This window comes from Aegilops tauschii, chromosome 3 (genome assembly GCF_002575655.3).
Source record: "Aegilops tauschii subsp. strangulata cultivar AL8/78 chromosome 3, Aet v6.0, whole genome shotgun sequence".
Taxonomy (NCBI): domain Eukaryota; kingdom Viridiplantae; phylum Streptophyta; class Magnoliopsida; order Poales; family Poaceae; genus Aegilops; species Aegilops tauschii.
The window spans coordinates 19778380-19796646 of NC_053037.3; the positions used below are offsets into that span (position 1 = coordinate 19778380).

The 18267-nt window shown below is 46.9% G+C and overlaps 1 protein-coding gene and 1 pseudogene across 1 annotated transcript; both read left to right on the forward strand.

Annotated features, from left to right (window-relative positions):
* Positions 1-342: 342 nt before the first annotated feature.
* Positions 343-4107, forward strand: LOC109768651 (LEAF RUST 10 DISEASE-RESISTANCE LOCUS RECEPTOR-LIKE PROTEIN KINASE-like 2.1). Its single transcript, XM_040403274.3, has 5 exons — positions 343-1162; positions 1807-1842; positions 2152-3211; positions 3304-3358; positions 3519-4107. The coding sequence occupies exons 1-5, from the start codon at positions 364-366 to the stop codon at positions 3576-3578; spliced, it is 2010 nt and encodes a 669-aa protein (XP_040259208.2). The 5' UTR covers positions 343-363; the 3' UTR covers positions 3579-4107.
* Positions 4108-10660: 6553 nt separating this feature from the next.
* LOC109768661 (LEAF RUST 10 DISEASE-RESISTANCE LOCUS RECEPTOR-LIKE PROTEIN KINASE-like 2.4) lies at positions 10661-13483 on the forward strand (annotated as a pseudogene).
* The last annotated feature ends 4784 nt before the right edge of the window (positions 13484-18267 follow it).

An 18267-nucleotide genomic window follows, 5' to 3' on the forward strand; every position in this document is an offset into this window, starting at 1 on the left:
TGCATCCGCCCTGAGCCGTCTACAATGTGGAGTGACACGCTCTACAGCGTCATGAATGCGGGCAGCTGGCGCCGAGCAGGAAGCACACGCGGGATGAATGTGTGGCTTTGGGTGGGACAAGACGTTCAGAAGCGGGCGTGGGGACCGGTCCGGACTCCCGCAACCCCTGTTTGTCTTCGGTTTTTGAAAGAAAGTATATCCGGACCGCATCGTGGACCAATACAAAACAGTATTGAAATGGCTTTGGCCTTCCGGACAGCGCGATCAGACGCGTGTAGGAGGTTTTCGGGGGGCGTTGGGGATGCCCTTATTCAGTTTGCACACTCCACTTGCAATACTCTGCTACTAGAACGTTGCAAGAAGATGGACCCGTTTCATTTCCCTGGACCTGCTGCAGCAGCCATGTTCCGCTCACCCATGCTCCTACTGCTCACCTTCCTCCTCTCTAGCACCACCACTATAGCTGCCGAAATCCCGCCGTCGTGCGAGCCAGCGTCGTGCGAGCCAGCGTCGTGCGGCGACCTCCGCATCACGTACCCCTTCTGGCTCGGCGGCAGGCACCCGCCCGAGTGTGGCTACCACGCCTTCCGGGTCACCTGCGACCACCGCGCCGGCAGCAAGGCCTTACTCCAGCACTCAGTTTCCACGTACCAGATCCTCGACATCTCCTATCAAGACAGCTCGTTGCGGATCAAAAACGTCGAGCTCTCCGACGGCATGTGCAACCCCAAGCTCCATGCGAACGCCTCCTCCAACCTCGGCCTCGCGCCCTTCGGCATCAGCGCCGCCAACCAGGAGCTCTTCTTCCTCTACAACTGCAGCGCCCTGCCGCCTCCGCCTACATGGGCGCCCATGTACTGCGCCACTGGATCCAAGCGGCCGCTCAACAATTCGTTTGCGTGGCTTGCTGGGGCATACAAGCTAGACGACATTTCGAGGCAGGTGCACTGGAACTGCACGGCGTCCATGATGCCAGTGCTCGGGTACAAGGGGGCGACCGGGCTGGACTACCAGCGGCTGATGGAGGACGGGTTTCTTCTTGAGTACACGGCCGGCGACTGTGCGGCGTGCATGGAGAGCCGAGGAATTTGCCGGACTAATATCACCAACGATATCTTCGAGTGCCACTGCCCCGACGGATTTTCTTCGTCCAACATCTGCGGTGAGCTTCACAAATTTGATCTGTAAAAAACATGCACCACTTTAGTTCTGTAGCTAAGTACTCTTTAGTTTTGGACCACTAATTAAGTTACGGTATAGAGGAGTTCTACAAGAAAAATGAACACTGCCTGCTACAATATGCATACTGAATTGTACACTAGTGCAATTTCAACAGAGCTACTGGTCTAGTTCAGAATCCTGAGTAAGTACAGAGGACATTTACAGAGTTTCAACAGAGCATGCAGGTTCTAGCTAATTAATTGCTATGTTGACCGAGATGTACTGTCCATTCAAACGCATACCTATAAATCACTGTTTATGCAATAGCTTACATTGGCTATCAAATCTACACAGACATATAACTAATAAGTAGCCCCTCTGTAAAGAAATATAAGATCGTTTAGGGAGTATGTTTTAGTCAAACAGGTCTCTGAGTGAAATAGTTGCTCAATCAAAAGAAAGTAGCCTATGTAGTCCATGTTCTATTGTTCGTCACTATTATGCAATGTATTCTTTTTGTATATTACACCTACAGAATATTGAAGGTTTATATATGATGCTTGTCTCTTTCCTTTGAAAAAACAACCGACGTAATACTATTGGACGGCATTGACTTTACTCACAAAACTTTATGTTATATTCCAGCTATCATGAAGACCGGCACGAAGATTGTACTAATAGGTATGCTAGAATATTTCTCATCTTTTCAGATGTAATGATTTAAATATCAGTAATTCACTAACAGTGATTTTCTGTATGAAATGGTAACTTTAGAATTTATTATGTCTGTAACAACTGAAAATTGATCTATAATTAAAATCTGCAACAAACTCTCAGTTTGTTCATAATACAAGACCGTTCAATTTATCGTATTTACTTATTGCTTATTTTTGCCACCGTGTAAAGGAAAAAACTATTAAAGGCCTTGGAAATCATAATGACTGTTATATAACTTGTATTTGAAGGATGTAACATCTGCTTGCATCTAAGTTTTGGCAGTAACAGCTGCAACCTTGCTCTGTCTCTGTTTTTATCTGCTGAGGCATATAAAGATAAGACTATGGATTCCCCATAGCAAGAAGACTAGCAGCAATACTGAAAAGAATTATGAGTCCATGATAGCAGCATATGGATCCCTAGCTCCTAAAAGATACATGTACTCAGATGTAATGAAGATAACGTATTCTTGCAAGAAACAACTTGGAAAAGGTGGTTATGGTGTGGTTTTCAAAGGAAGGCTACATGATGGTCGTTTGGTTGCTGTGAAATTCTTGCATGATTGCAAAGGAAATGGAGACGAGTTTGTGAATGAGGTTCTGAGCATTGGAAGGACCTCTCATGTTAATGTTGTTAGCTTATTTGGGTTTTGTTTGGAGGGATCAAGGCGAGCTCTTATATATGAGTATATGCCGAATGGTTCCTTGGATAAGTACATTTACTCACAGAACCCCAAAGAAATTTTAGGATGGGAGAGGCTCTATGCAATAGCAATCGGGATTGCTCGTGGCCTTGAGTACTTACACCATAGATGTAATACTCGTATTGTCCATTTCGATATCAAGCCTCAAAATATCCTTCTAGACAAGGATTTTTGCCCAAAGATTGCTGATTTTGGTCTAGCTAAATTATGTCATACAAAGGAGAGTAAGCTTTCAATGACCGGTACTAGAGGAACAATTGGGTTCATCGCTCCAGAAGTCCACTCTCGAACCTTTGGAGTGGTTTCAACAAAATCAGATGTTTATAGTTATGGAATGATGTTGTTGGAGATGGTTGGAGGTAGGAGAAATGTCAAATCAATTGTAAACAAATCTAGCGAAAAGTATTTTCCAGATTGGATTTACGATCACTTTGCCCAAGATGAAGGATTAAAAGCATGTGAAGTTACAAGCGAAGTTGAGGAAATTGCGAGAAAGATGACCTTAATTGGCTTGTGGTGCATACAAGTATTACCTATATATCGCCCTACAATAACAAAAGTTCTAGAAATGTTTGAGAAAAGCTTGGATGCTTTGGACATGCCACCAAAGCAGAGCTTCTGTGAACTACTGTAAGATATTTCTCCCATACTTTTTTCCTTTGTTTTCCCGTGCCATTATAATTATGCAATAACTTGACCTACATGGTTATCTATCTTTCCAGTGAGAGTCCAACTAATAATATGGAAGTACAAAGTGCATGGTCTGAGACTGAGGAGGTAAGGCTTGCGAATTCAAAAATCCTATAACGAGCTTGTGACTTCATCACTAGCAAAAAGAAATTGCTAAAGTTTTATGCAGATAAGAATTGTTTTGATAGATGGTTCCTACTCTTACTCGAGTCAGTTTAATACGAGACATCTTCTTTGCCCCCTACAGATTGAAACATTGGAAATACGCCATGTCAAGGATATGCCCCCCACAAGGGATATTGCCTAGGAGGTGCCGAGCGTCGTGGAGGGGCACATGATGAGGGTAAGCCCCGCGAAGAGGGTATGTTACTGTCATGGCTATGGCACTCGTGAAGCACCACCAACAAAGATTACTCGCCAGAGGATATTGTGTCAGGATAATCCTCTGTGAGTAAACGTAAAGACCACAATGGCCCGCATAATCCAACCGCTCCATCCTCTCGATTTATCCAGTGGGTGCCCCCAAGTTTACAGTCTAGTCACGATTGTAAACACACGTTGTGAATCCACAAGTGGCACAGTGATTTCCAATTCTTTACCTGTACTAGAGTACATCGGGAAATTAAACCAGCGCAGCAGAATTCTACATTGTATCACAAAATATATTTGCATGACCTAGAGTTGAGGGCATCCGCATGAAAAACAGAATATGAGTTTTGTGTTCCTAAGTTCCAGCCACTAATGGCAGACAAGCTACCAAGACCTCAGGACTTGAATTTTTCTCGAGATCGCAATAAACACAATTTTGGCCTTAATTGTGGCCCCCTAATATTTCATATCTGAATAGTGTATATTGTTGGAAATATGTCCTAGAGGCAATGATAGTTGTATTATTATATTTCCAAATTCATAATTATAGTGTTTATATTATACGCTATATAACTGATATGATCCTGGATAATGTGATTAAGTGGAAAACTCATATGCACGTGTGGAATGATAAACGGTTAAATAAAAGGTTCCTAGTCTTGCCTCTATAGGACTAGCTCAAGTGTTGTTGGTGATCATGTTTTCCGGATCTTAGGATATCATTAAGTGTAACGATAGTTGTAAAACAACATTGAGATTATGACGTCGGAAGAACGATCATACTGATTCGACCCAAACTTGTCTGTTATGAATTGAGTTAATATCGTCTGTAACCAATTGTAATAACACAGAGTGTTAACGTGTGATTTTGCTCCTTAGACCACGAGAGTATCGTAGTCACTTTTACCGTACAGTGGGCTTTGGGGTTGCTCAAACGTAACCTGTAACACGGTGATCATAACAGCGACTTACAGGTTCATTAGAAAGTTTGACAAGGGACTAGATAGCTCGAGAGTGGGATTTGCTCCTCCGAGGATGGAGAGATATTCTTAGAACCCTCTTGGTGTGATGGCATCCATCATCGTCTGGCCAGACATAGGTGACTACGTCACGGGAATACAAGAATATAATAACGAGAAAGAAGAACAAAACCCGTAACAAGGATAACGGGATAATGAGCATAGTGATGACTCAGTAGGATACCGATGCGTCCCGGGTTTTGTGAAGTGTCGTGAAGAAAAGGGAACATCACATGGTAACCATAGGTTCGCAAAAATCATTCATGTGCTCATAGGGATCGATATGGACGTCCATGGTCCAGCTGTTGGTCATTGAATGAAGGGTTTTGTTCATGTCTATGAATTACTGAACCTACGGGGTCACAAGCTTATAGAAATCACAATATGCTAAGTGTTAGTAGGATGGGAGTGATCAGAATATATTTGTGGAATTATTTCATTAATATTCGAAATAGTTCTGGGAGGATCCGGAAGCGTTTCGGGGTCACTCGAAGGGTTTCAGAGAGTATCGGGTAATATCGGGTATTACTGATAAATATATATATATATATATATATATATATATATATATATATATATATAGGTGGAAAATATTTCAAAGGATGTTAAACTATATATATAATGGTCTAAAAGTATTTAGAATAATTTTATATTTAATTCAATATTAGTGGGCCTATAAAGGCCAAGTGGAGGAAGGCAACTTGGGCCACAAAGGCCCAAGTGGGGAGGCCGAATTGGGGAAGGGGGAGGACTCCCCTTCCGTCTTTGGCCGGCGCAAGGGGAGGGGAGTCCTTCTCCTCCTCTTGGCAGCCCTCCCTCTCCTCCAACCTATATATACTTGAGGATTTCTGCTCTTTTGAACACACAAGTTCTGGAGCCTCCTCTAGTTCTTCTCGTTCTAATTCTAGTTGGTCCTAGTTGACTAATTAGAGCTACACTAATCCTTTAATCCTCATAATTAGATGCTTCATGTGGTTGTAATCTCCTCCCTCTAATTCTTCAGCGATGATTAGATCTGGACGACGAAGCGCTGCCGGATCGTGAAAGCTGCACGCTTGCAACCAAGTAGAGAGGTTGTGCTTTTAGGGTGTGTTTGGTTCAGGAACGAAGTGTAATGGAATGTTATGGTTCCATTCCACTGTAATGGGTTCATTCCGTCCTTGTGTTTGGTACGGGTAATTTGAAGGAACGGAACGATTACATTTTGATGTTTGGTTTGATGGTTTGATGAATGGAATGGAATGGATTTGTAAGTGATCATCCGTCCATCTATGCAGATAAACATTTTTACTTGCTAAATCGGTGCCAAAGTTTGACATAAAATAAAGCCACTGGACATTTAACTTTTCTTTTCTGGACGAGCAATTCCTGCACTTGCAGTCTGCCTCGCTGAACTGAACCGGTGCAACTAAGATTCAGAGCGATGGAGACTCAAACCAGCAACCAGTATCAGGATCATAGGCAAGAAATGAAACGCATCTCCCAACAATGAATCGAATCCAACCATCCATGCAACGAACAGGGGTGTGAGATACACGAATCGGACTCAACCACAAGATAACAAGCAGCTACAAGAGAAGAAAAACGACAGCTGAGCGTGGCGGCCGGCTGGATAAGCGCCTTGGCCTGCGTCCCCACGCACGACGGTGGCCGGCTGCTCCGTCAAGCCCACCGGCACCGCGCTTCCCGACATGTGCCGCCACTGTTGCCCTGCTGCAAGATCGACACGCACCCGCTCGCCTGCCGCACGTGGTTCGGAGGAGAGGGAGGCTGTGCTTGAGAGGAGGATGAGACGAGGGAGCCGGTGTTGCAGACCGGAGGAGAGCCGGCGACGCAAATCGTGGGAGGGGAGAGGAGCCGCACGAGAAAGGATAGGGCTGCGGGAGTGCGAGGAGAAGGGTGGTTCCGCGTGGTCAGCTCGATTTGGAGGTCTCACCCCGTTCCGGATCTGACCCGAATATTCGGTCTGCGGGAACCAGGAGGTGACAGTTCGACCTGGTAACTGAACGTGAGAACGATGCCTAAGAATGGGTTGGACCCGTGACATTCCGGCACATGACCGTAACCAAACACACCCTTAGACTTCGGTAGTGGTAAGCTCACGCACCCTAGTCAGTCGTGAAATACTTCTTAATTGGCAGCAAATAGGCGCTGGGCAGTACATAAATGCCCACGATTGGACGCTTCGGCGCGACAATTTTGACCACTTAGATGATCAAAATCGTCTGTCATAGGTTTATAATACCGAGTTTCAAACAAGCTGGAGCATAGCTGAAGATTTGATTAGGAATGACAATTACAAATTAAATGACTAGTGACATATGGATTCCTCTAACGAAAAGATGAGAGATGTGAGCCTTGTCACCGTGTGTCATTGCGAGTGGAAATATGGCACCGTATGTGCGCCGTCCTGGATTGGACAGGCACTGGCATTGGGGACTGCCCCACCTGCGTCTCTAGCAGCGGCCAGTGCCGGTACAGCAACGCGACCACGGAGATCATGTGCCTCTGCCCCGATGGCATGCTGCGGTCACATATGTCGATAAGCCGAGTGAATTGCAAAAAACATCAACATTGAAGGCTAGGGTTGCAGAAACCACAATTCTACGGATTTGTGCCAAAAACTACTAATTCTAAGCCTAATTTTTTGCAAAAAACACTAGTCGTCCAATTGGCCCAATTTAAGCTTGTTTATGATAGATGGGACCCGCTGGAGAGGGTGATGTGGCACGAAATAACGGTTCGCAAATAGACAAAATAGCATAGGCTAAATTGTAAAAATGTAAAAGAGGATAAGGTCATCTTATCTTTAAAAAGAAAAAAAAAGGAAGAGGATAAGGTCGTGTCGCTCAAAATCTCAGAGGAGAGTACCATGAGCCACGAGTAGAGCTCCGCCATTGCCGTTGGACCATGCGAAGCTCTGCCGCCAGCCGGAATCGGACGTAATCCGTCGCGCCGCCGCATACCCGCTTCCTCCCGGCCTCGCAAGCCGCGCCGCCGCCAACCGTCGTCGCCGTTGACTGACGTCCGAGATGGTGGAGCTCGAGCGCGCCGGCATGCGGGTCGAGGCCGCCGGGCCACGAGCAGTAGCTCCACTGCGCCTCCCCATGCGCCAGCCAAGCAGAGGCTGCTCCCTGTGCCGGCCAAGCAGCAGCAACTCCCTGCGCCGTCCGAGCCGTAGCTCCACTGCGTCTCCCTGCGCCGGCCAGAGCAGAGGCAGCTCCCCTGCGCCGGCCGAGCAGCACCCCCCTCCCCCGTGCGCTGGCTGGCCGATTCAACCTCGCGAACGGCGGCGCCCCTGCCCGACTTCTGCAGCGGCGTGATCCGGCGTGGAGGACCCGATTGCTTTTTTTTCAGGGGTCTTTTTGCAAAACAAAATTATATCAGGATGTAATTGTTTTTTTCTTTTTTGCCGCATCACCCTGTCTAGCGGGACCCACCTGTCATAATCATGCTCAAAACGGCCTAAGCTGCCGACTAGTGTTTTTTGCAAAAAATTAGGCTTAGAATTAGTGGTTTTTGGCACAAATCCGTAGAATTATGGTTTCTGTAATCTTAGCCTTCAATGTTGATGTTTTTTGCAATTCACTCCAGCAAACCTCCAAATTAATTTCCATCATCCTAATAGATTCCAGGACATCAAATGAAAAATGTGATAGTTATCTTCAAAGATCAATAGTACACCTGGTCAATCTTTAGTCCACGGGAGCAGTCACATCGCGTCTAACCCCCTGTGGCTGCGAGACTCTTATACCTCATTTTCGTTCGGCTGACAATTTACTCTTTTGAAAACTCCATTTGCTGCTGAATAATCAACCTGCTGAATTGCTGATTTACACAAGAATTTTGCTCACTTAGATGATCGAAATCGCCTGACGCTCAAGTCCACAGTTTCAACCAAGCTGGAGTATCACTTCAAAACATGGTTTGAAATGATAATGATCAGTGATAAATGGATTCCTGCAAAGAAGAGAAGTGAGAGACACCAGATCTGTCATCGTCTGTCATTGCTAGTAGCAAAATGGCACGATCCTTCCGATCTGTGCACTCGACAAACAAATATTCGACCAATCAAGATTTTGAAGTCACGAGAAAGTAAAAGATAATGATACTTTGACCGTGGAAGGTCCGGCAATTGTTAGGCCGTGTTTGACTGTGGAAGGTCCAGAAATTGTTGACCGACTCATTACAGCATCTCCAGCTGCGCTCCCAGCAGGCCCCCCAGGCCCCTTTTTCGGCCCCGGCGCTCAAAAAACGGCCCAGTCGCGCTCTCAGGAGCCCATTTTTCGTCGGTTAGGCCCCGAATTGGTGCCGGCAGACCCAGGCCGGAACAATCGTTTTTGGCGTGAAAGAACGGCGGGCCCATCGAGTCAGCGACCCCCGCGCCTCATCGTCCTCAGATCGCCTCGGTTTCCCGCGGGGAATCAATGCCAAGGCTGCCGCCGGTCAGCCTTCTATTGATTCCTCATGGGCGGCGCCGTGCGGCGACGCGCCTCCTCCCGCCACGCGTACACACGACGCCACCCCCCGGCCGCTATATAAAGCAACACCTCTCTCGCCGGTGGACACACCCGCCCGCGGCCCCTCTCTCTCCCTGTGCACAGCCGTCGCCTACGAGCTCTCTTTCCTCTCCCTCCCTGTTCACAGCCGCCGCAGACGATGGGCGAAAGGTTCCCCGACGATGGGGCGGCGGCCCATGGCTTCAGCCGTCGCTCTCTGCACGAGTGGGAAGCCCGTCTCCTGCACGAAGCCTACTACCCGACGCCTCCCGACATGCGCGCGCCGGGGCGGTGGAGGCTCAGCGCCGGGGGCGTCCCCGCCCCCCGCTACTCGACGTCACGCGCCCGACTACTTCCGCGCCGAGATCGAGCATGCGCGGGCGTCTCTGTCGGAGGAGCAACGGGCCCTCCTGCAGTACGACGCCGACAACCACGAGGCGTGGGCGGGGTACTTCGAACGCCGGCAGGCGGAGCGGCTGGCCTCCATCAACAACGCGCCGTTGGTGCGGGAGAGCAAAAATAGCGATGGCCGCCGCCTATGGTGGGGCGCCCCCGACCACACGCTCCACGCCGTCCTTGAGTACCTCGAGGGCGGCAACGATCCGCCGCTAACGTACCCGGCCGCCCCGGTCCCCTGCCGGAGTGGCGGCCAATGGATGCCGAGGAGGACCGGCTCCTCTTCCTCCTCCTCCCGATCCTCCTCCCATTCCTTCGGGTCGCCGGTGCTCTTCAGCGTCAAGGCCGAGCCCGCGGAAACGTCGCTCGTCCGGCGCACCCACAACGCCGGCATCGTCATCAACGAGGGCAGGCGTGCCTCCTCCTCGGCTCCTCCCCGCCTCGTCAAGCCGAAGACGGAGCCAGGGCTCGCCGCCGTGAAGACGGAGCCGGGGCTCGACGATGAGGCGGCTATGATGTGGGCGCGGGAAGATTGGGCGCGGCTGGAGATGGAGCGCCAGCGCCGCGCGCCGCCGTGGGCGCGACAAAGGCGTCATCGTGCTTGAAGGCAGCGACGATGACGCACCACCACCGGCCAAACCTGTCCGCCAGGGCGACCCCGGGGAGGGGTCCAGCAGCGTGAAGAAGGAGAAAGACGACGACGACGACAGCGATGGCCGGGACGACGGCGACTACGCCGCGTTCAGCGAGTTATTCGACCTGTAGTCGTGGCTTTGTGTTTTTTTGGTAAATTTTATGTTTTCTATGTAAAAAAATGTAGAATGCCGAAGTTTATGTCCTGCTTGCCGAATCTTTGTCATGTTTGCCAAATTTTAGCCGAATTTATTTTCAATTTTTTTTAAAAAAAGGGCCGCTGGGGGCGACCCGGGGGCGGCGTCTGGGAACCCGATCACCCCCAAGCCGATTTTAGCGCCGGTTCACCCCCAAACGGCGATTTTTCGAGCCCCCTGGGGGGCCAACGGCTGGAGATGCTCTTACCTTCTCACAACTTATTTAGTTTGCAAGAGCAAACACCCCGCAAAAAAAAGGTTTGCAACAGCAAGCAGATGGATGAGTTTCAAGTCTCTGCAGCTGCCTTGTTCTGCTCAGCCATGCTTCTGCTAACTCTCCTCTCTGGTACCACCATAAGCTCCCAAAAGACTACGACACCCTCGTTAGCCTCAACGTCCTACGAGCCGGCGGCGTGCGGTGGCCTCCGCATTGCATACCCGTTCTGACTCGGTGGCACGCACCCGCCGGAGTGCGCCTACCAGGCCTTTCGGGTCACCTGCAACACCACTGGTAAGGCCTTCCTCGAGAAGTAAGTACCGGATCCTGCACATCTCCTACGAGGAAAGATCGTTCCGGGTCACCAATGTCGTCGAGCTCTCGAACGGCACCTGCGACATTGAGCTCCGATTGAATGCCTCCTCCGACCTTGGCCACGTGCCATTCGGCATCAGCCCCACCAACCAGGAGCTCTTCTTCCTCCATGACTGCACCCACCTGCAGGCGCGGCCGCCGCTGCCTACGTCGGCGATAGTGGACTGGACGAATGATGGAACCAATGTGTCAACCACGTTCAACTCATTTGCCTAGCTCACCGGTGGGTTTAAGCCCGACAACGAATGGGAACTGCACGGTGTCGCTGATGTCAATGCTGGGGTACCCGGGGGTGGCCGGGGCAAAGTACCGGCGGCTGATGAAGGGTGGGTTTCTTCTTAATTACACGACCAGCGACTGTGCAGAGTGCAAGGAGAGCAGTGGACGTTGCCGGATTAACACCGACTACGATATCTTCGAGTGCCACTGCGCCAACGTCGTGTTGAAGATCAGCTGTGGTGAGCTTCACACGTATCATAGTCGTTACTCGTATCATAGTGGTTTATAGCAAAAGAGAACACATCATGTGTCTAACTGCTATTTACTTCCTCCATCCCAAAATAGCTGGCGTGGTTTTAGTTCAAATACACTATGAGAACTGTTTAGTACGATTTCAACAGAATGCATGGCACTGGTCTAGTTTTGTACCCTAAGTACTCTTCAATTTTGGTGCAGTGAGGATCATGCTGGTATAACGGAAATTTGCAGAAAAATGTAACAAAGCATGCACACGTTCCTGCTTGAATGTTGCAATGTTCTTTTAATATTGAATATTGATATGTAATGATTATCTCTTCTTTTCGAAAAAAGACCAACGTAGTACTATTGAGTGACACCATTTTTATACATAAATGTTATGTTATATTCCAGGTAGCAAGAAGCGATGGCACAAGATTACGCTAATAGGTATGCTAATTTTTGGCCATTTATATATCAGTAGCTCCCTAATAGTGATTATCTATAATAAATAGGAACTTGACCCGCAAAAAAAATAGGAACTTGAAAAGTTATCTGTCTATAGTCATTGAAAATTGATTGTAAAAAGAAATTTTGAAACAAGCAGCTCTAAGCTTGTGCATAATAACGAGACCAATCAATTTATGGTATTTAGCTTGTTGCTACTTTTGCCACCATGTACTCTTGCAGAAAAAGATATTTAAACTATTGATGACCTGGAAATCATTATGACTGTATTATAACTTCTGGTTTACATAAGGAAATAACATATGCTTCCATCTCAGGTATGACATCAGCAGCTGCAACCTTTCTCTTTGCATGTCTTTATGTGCTGATATGGTATAGAAAGGGGAAGACGTTATGGTTTCTCCTTTCCAAGACGACTAAAAGCAACACTGAAAAGAATTACGAGGCCATGATAGCGTCCTATGGATCCCTAGCTCCGAAAAGATACATGTACTCAGAGATAATGAAGATAATGTCTTCTCACAGTGAGCAGCTTGGAAAAGGAGGTTATGGTGTCGTTTTCAAAGGAAGACTACACGATGGTCGTGTGGTTGCTGTGAAATTCTTGCATGACTGCAAAGGAAACGGGGATGAGTTTGTGAATGAAGTTATGAGCATTGGAAGGACCTCTCATATTAATGTTGTTAGTCTATTTGGGTTTTGTTTGGAGGGATCAAAACGTGCTCTTATATACGAGTACATGCCTAACGGTTCCTTGGATAAGTACATTTATTCAGAGAAGCCCAAAGAAATTTTAGGATGGGAGAGGCTGTATGCGATAGCAATCGGGATTGCTCGTGGCCTCGAATACTTGCACCATAGTTGTAATACACGTACCGTCCATTTTGATATCAAGCCCCAAAATATCCTTCTAGACAAAGATTTTGGCCCGAAGATTGCTGATTTTGGTCTAGCTAAATTGTGTCATACAAAGGAGAGCAAGATTTCAATGGCTGGAGCTAGAGGAACAATTGGATTTATCGCTCCAGAAGTTCACTATCGGACCTTCGGGGTGGTTTCAACAAAGTCGGATGTTTATAGTTATGGAATGATGATGCTGGAGATGGTTGGAGGTAGGAGAAACGTAAAATCAATTGTTGCAAAATCCAGTGAAAAGTATTTTCCAGATTGGATTTATGACCACTTTGCGCAAGATGAGGGATTACAAGCATTCGAAGTTACAAGAGAAATTGAGGAGATCGCGAGAAAGATGATCATAATAGGCTTGCGGTGCATACAAGTGTTACCTATGTATCGACCTACTATAACAGAAGTTCTAGAAATGTTTGAGAGAAGGTTAGATGATCTGGACATGCCGCCGAAGCAGAACTTCTGTGAACTACAGTAAGATATTTCTCCCATATCTTTATTCCTTTGTTTTCCAATGTGATTAGTTTGTGCAGTAATAACTTGACTACCCGCTTATGTCTCATTACAGCGAAAGCTCAGCTCAGAATTTGGATGTAAAAAGTTCAAGTTCTACCAAACCTGAAGAGATCAGCCTTGTGAATTCAAAAATCCTACAACAATTGCCAACTCTTTGAGCGGATAGGCCTTGTGAATCAAAGAACATACATTCATTTCCAACACTGTGAGAAGGTGGCCTGTACTACTGTACATTCAGAAATTGAATTCGCCATTGTACTTGTAGTAGGATATATTCCATGTATGCATGACCTAGAGTCAAGAGCAGCCGCATGATAGCATCCTAAGTTACCGACCACATAAGGAATACAATTTCTTCTGATGACTTTTGTGTTTCAACTGCTAGAAGGCATCGGATGTAGAAATCTACCAAGACCTTTTTGGCTGTAAATTTCCCCCAAAACTTAATACTCGCGATTTGGGCTTGAACTACAGCCCCTAAATTTCAATATTCCAATGTATATCCATCTAAACATTGTTACAATATATGTCAATTCAAACTTTCATAGCAAGCAGATTAATCGTTGAAGAGGAAGGCACATACTTACCTGGTCCTCTCCGTAGATTGTAAATAGCACCGTGCTTTTTCTTGAAGCGCACACAACCTATCCGGCTACCACCTCCCATCTCCGCGAGCGTATTCCTCTCTCCATCCGCCGGCGAGCTGTGGGTTTGCACCGCTTCTCAGGCAACATCGGTTCAATGGCCCCTAGTTTGCCGCCGTAGCCACCTTTGATGCTGAGTGGGTCAGTGGGGGTGGATTAGGCTAGAGGGTGGTTGCCGATTCACCCGTGGCGGTCGCCGTTCACGCAATAGGAGATGTCAGGGCGAAAGGGCAGGCTCTTCACGGCGCGGGTCATGACAGCAGTCGCACGCCGCAGCTGCGCCGACAAGCGGACGAGCACAGCCGGGGATGACGCGAGGAATCACTAGGGGGCACATACCGCCGGCTAGTGGCGGCGCAAGTTCCTGGTAGCCCAAACAAACTCATCGTACGAAGGTAGAAATGGGGAGTGATTTCTGACAGCGACATGGCAAGTTGCAATGTACCTAAATTTTCTTCTCTAGAGGTCCATTCTTGCACTTAGTACCTAGATTTTCTTCTCTAGAGGTCCATTCTCTCACTTAGTTCCATTCTCACACTTAATTCCAATGTAACGAGCAAATACTTCATCATGTTGATTCTTGAACAATTTATGGTTATATTGACTCACCAGTGGCAAAATAATATTTGCAATCATAACCAAATAGTAGTGTGGGATCAACATCCTTGCATCTTCTGAGCACCTATGTGGTCTTGGGATATTGCTCTAAGTTTCCGGTAGGTACCATCAGCGTTGATGTTCCACATAAAGTCAATCCCTTCCTTGGTCATAGGGTTCTTGTTTCATTATTATTTTTTCTTGAGAACATCACAGAGGTTTGATGTCTGTTAATACTTTTGAATATTTCTGTCTCAAGCAAATTCTTCAACCTGACATTCTTATTCACAACATTTGTGCAGGTTTCCTTGGGTGGTGGTGGTGGTCGGGGGGGGGGGGGGGGGGGGGTTAGTAACCACAATAGCATTTGAAGAACTTGGGATAGCAATATCATAAGCATTTGGTGGTTCAGACAATGATTTTTGAACAGTTTATATTTATAGTTATAGTAAATCATCATTGGCAAAATAATATTCGCAATCATAACCATACAAAAGTGTGGGATCAACATCCTTCCATCTTCCAAGCACCCATGTGGTCTTGGGATATTGCTCAAGTTTCCAATAGGTACAATCAACCTTGATTTTCCTCGTATAGCCAATCCCTTCCTTCGTAGGCTTCCTTTCTAGGATTTGTTTTTCGAGAACATCACGGAGGGTTTGATGGCTTCTAGTACTTTTGAACATTACTGCTCAAGGAAAATTTTCAACCTGAAATTCTTATTCGCGAAATTTGTGCTTTCCTTGGATGAGGGGTTAGTAACCAGAGTAGAATTTGAAGAACTTTGAGATTGTAATATCAGAAGAATTTGGTGATTCGGACAACGAATTAGCATTCAAGTTCAATGCACTTTGAGCATGGAGGAACAAATTTATCTTGAGAGACACTAATTTGCCGAGCGAGAAAGGAGTGGTTCTCAATTCCTAAATCATCAGGAGGCAGTATCATCTTTTCGAGATCTTGCTTTCTTTTGAGGAATTCAAAATTAAGCTTCTCATGATCAAATTAAAAGAGCCTCATGACGAGAGAAGAGTTCTTCAAACTTTGATAGTAGAACCTTATGTTTGTTAGTCAAGTTTTTTTTTCTTTGACCATCACTAGTAGAAAACAGGGCTTTCGTTCGGGCATGGCAAGCCCATTAGTCACGAACCGGGACCCATGGGGGCATTCGTCCCGGTTCGTGAGCCCAGGGGGCCGGCCGGGGCCTCGTGGGCATTGGTCCCGGTTCGTATGGACCCATTTGTCCCGGTTCTAGGCACGAACCGGGACCAATGGTCCTCGCTCCTGGCCCACAACCATTGGTCCCGGTTCGTGGCTCGAACCAGGACAGAAGGCTGAGCTTTAGTCCCGGTTTCTACCACGAACCGGGACAAATGAGTTGCCTATATATACCCCATCGCCACAGCAGAGCACTCCACAGTGCTCTGTTTTTTTCTGGCCGGCGAGGGGAGGGCATTTGGGTGCTCTAGCTCACCTCCTATGCACATGAGGTGTTCGATCAAATGTCCGAGCCACACTAGTTAATCTTTCTCCTCTCGAAACTCGACCTCCGAGCTCCATTTTTCCCGAGATTTGTCTAGGTTTAGCGGTCCGTCACGTCCCGTCCCCGTCTTCACCGCCATCGATCGCCCGCGCCGATCTCGTCGCCAGCACCACTGTGGTGAGCCTCTTGTTCTTATCTTCTTTCTGAAAGAAAAAAAATTCTTACTTTAGATAGATACTTGTCTAATTTTGTTACTTTTATTATTCCTTCTTATTACATAGTGCGATGGTTTTGGTATCCGCCCCCGTCGGCCCTCGTCCTGTCTATGATTCAGATGTGGTATATATTATCTTTTTATAACTATTTGGTTCATTTATTGTTTATGAAAAATATGCCGACCAACGTGACATAGATTTTATTTATCTAGGAGGTGGTTGAACCGGAAATTCCAACCGACCCTATTGTCGAGAGGTTAAATTTAGTTGAAGAAGAAAACAATTACTTGAAGGAAAAAATAAAAAAAATTGAGGAGGAGAAGATGATATTGGAGTTGCATGTTGCGGATGTCGTCGATGATCACAAGATCAAGATGGATGCAATGCGCTTGAAGATTAGAAAGATTAGAAAATATGCCATTCATACCGAGGCTTGGTATCATTATGCCGTTGGATCAATTGTTACCTTGGTTGCGATTATGATCGCATTTGTTTTCGCATTGAAATGTTTTACAAAGTTTCAATGTATGGTTTAATTAATTAGATGCTCTGGAGAGCTATATATATGTTGTTAGATGAGAACTATGTATGTACTTTGGTTCTAATGTGATGATGAACTTCTATTAATTTGGTCACTTAATTATCTATTCATGATGTTCTGTAATGGTTTTTGACACACTTAATTATATATAATGCACGCAGATGAACCGGCAATGGATGTACGGTGACAGACACACCTCCGAGTACATTAAGGGCGTGCATGATTTTCTTGAAGTGGCTGAGGCAAACAAGCAGAATGGTTTTATGTGTTGTCCATGCCCTACATGTGGGAATACGAAGTCTTACTTTGACCGAAAAATCCTTCACACCCACCTGCTTTACAAGGGTTTCATGCCACACTATAATGTTTGGACGAGGCACGGAGAAATGGGGGTTATGATGGAAGACGGCGAAGAAGAAGAGGACGATGACAACTATGTGCCCCCTGAATACGGTGATGCTGCAACGGGGGAAGCTGCTGAAGATCAAGAGGAACCAGACGATGTGCCCAATGATGCTGCAAGGGGGGAAGCTGCTGAAGATCAAGAGGAACCAGTGCCCGATGATGATGATCTCCGCCGGGTCATTGTCGATGCAAGGACGCAATGCGAAAGTCAAAAGGAGAAGCTGAAGTTCGATCGCATGTTAGAGGATCACAAAAAAGGGTTGTACCCCAATTGCGAAGATGGCAACACAAAGCTCGGTATCGTACTGGAATTGCTGCAGTGGAAGGCAGAGAATGCTGTGCCTGACAAAGGATTTGAGAAGCTATTCAAAATATTGAAGAAGAAGCTTCCAAAGGATAACGAATTGCCCGACAGTACATACGCAGCAAAGAAGGTCGTATGCCCTCTAGGATTGGAGGTGCAGAAGATACATGCATGCCCTAATGACTGCATCCTCTACCGCGGTGCGTACAAGGATCTGAACGCATGCCCGGTATGCGGTGCATTGCGGTATAAGATCAGACGAGATGACCCTAGTAATGTTGACGGCGAGCCCCCCAGGAAGAGGGTTCCTGCGAAGGTGATGTGGTATGCTCCTATAATACCACGGTTGAAACGTCTGTTCAGAAACGAATAGCATGCCAAGTTGATGCGATGGCACAGTGAGGACCGTACGAAAGACGGGAAGTTGAGAGCACCCGCTGACGGGTCGCAGTGTAGAAAAATCGAGAGAAAGTACTGGGCTGAGTTTGCGGCTGACCCAAGGAACGTATGGTTTGGTTTAAGCGCGGATGGCATTAATCCTTTCGGGAAGCAGAGCAGCAATCACAGCACCTGGCCCGTGACTCTATGTATGTATAACCATCCTCCTTGGATGTGCATGAAGCGGAAGTTCATTATGATGCCAGTTCTCATCCAAGGCCCTAAGCAACCCGGCAACGACATTGATGTGTACCTAAGGCCATTAGTTGAAGAACTTTTACAGCTGTGGAATGGAAACGGTGTACGTACGTGGGA

What these genes read in the sequence shown, in the direction of transcription:
- LOC109768651 (XM_040403274.3), top strand. Translation starts at nt 364, where the DNA reads ATGGACCCGTTTCATTTCCCTGGACCTGCTGCAGCAGCCATGTTCCGC. An exon ending in TTCTTCGTCCAACATCTGCG is followed by an intron (nt 1,163 to 1,806) that starts GTGAGCTTCACA and finishes GTTATATTCCAG; the next exon opens with CTATCATGAAGACCGGCACG. An exon ending in CACGAAGATTGTACTAATAG is followed by an intron (nt 1,843 to 2,151) that starts GTATGCTAGAAT and finishes CTTGCATCTAAG; the next exon opens with TTTTGGCAGTAACAGCTGCA.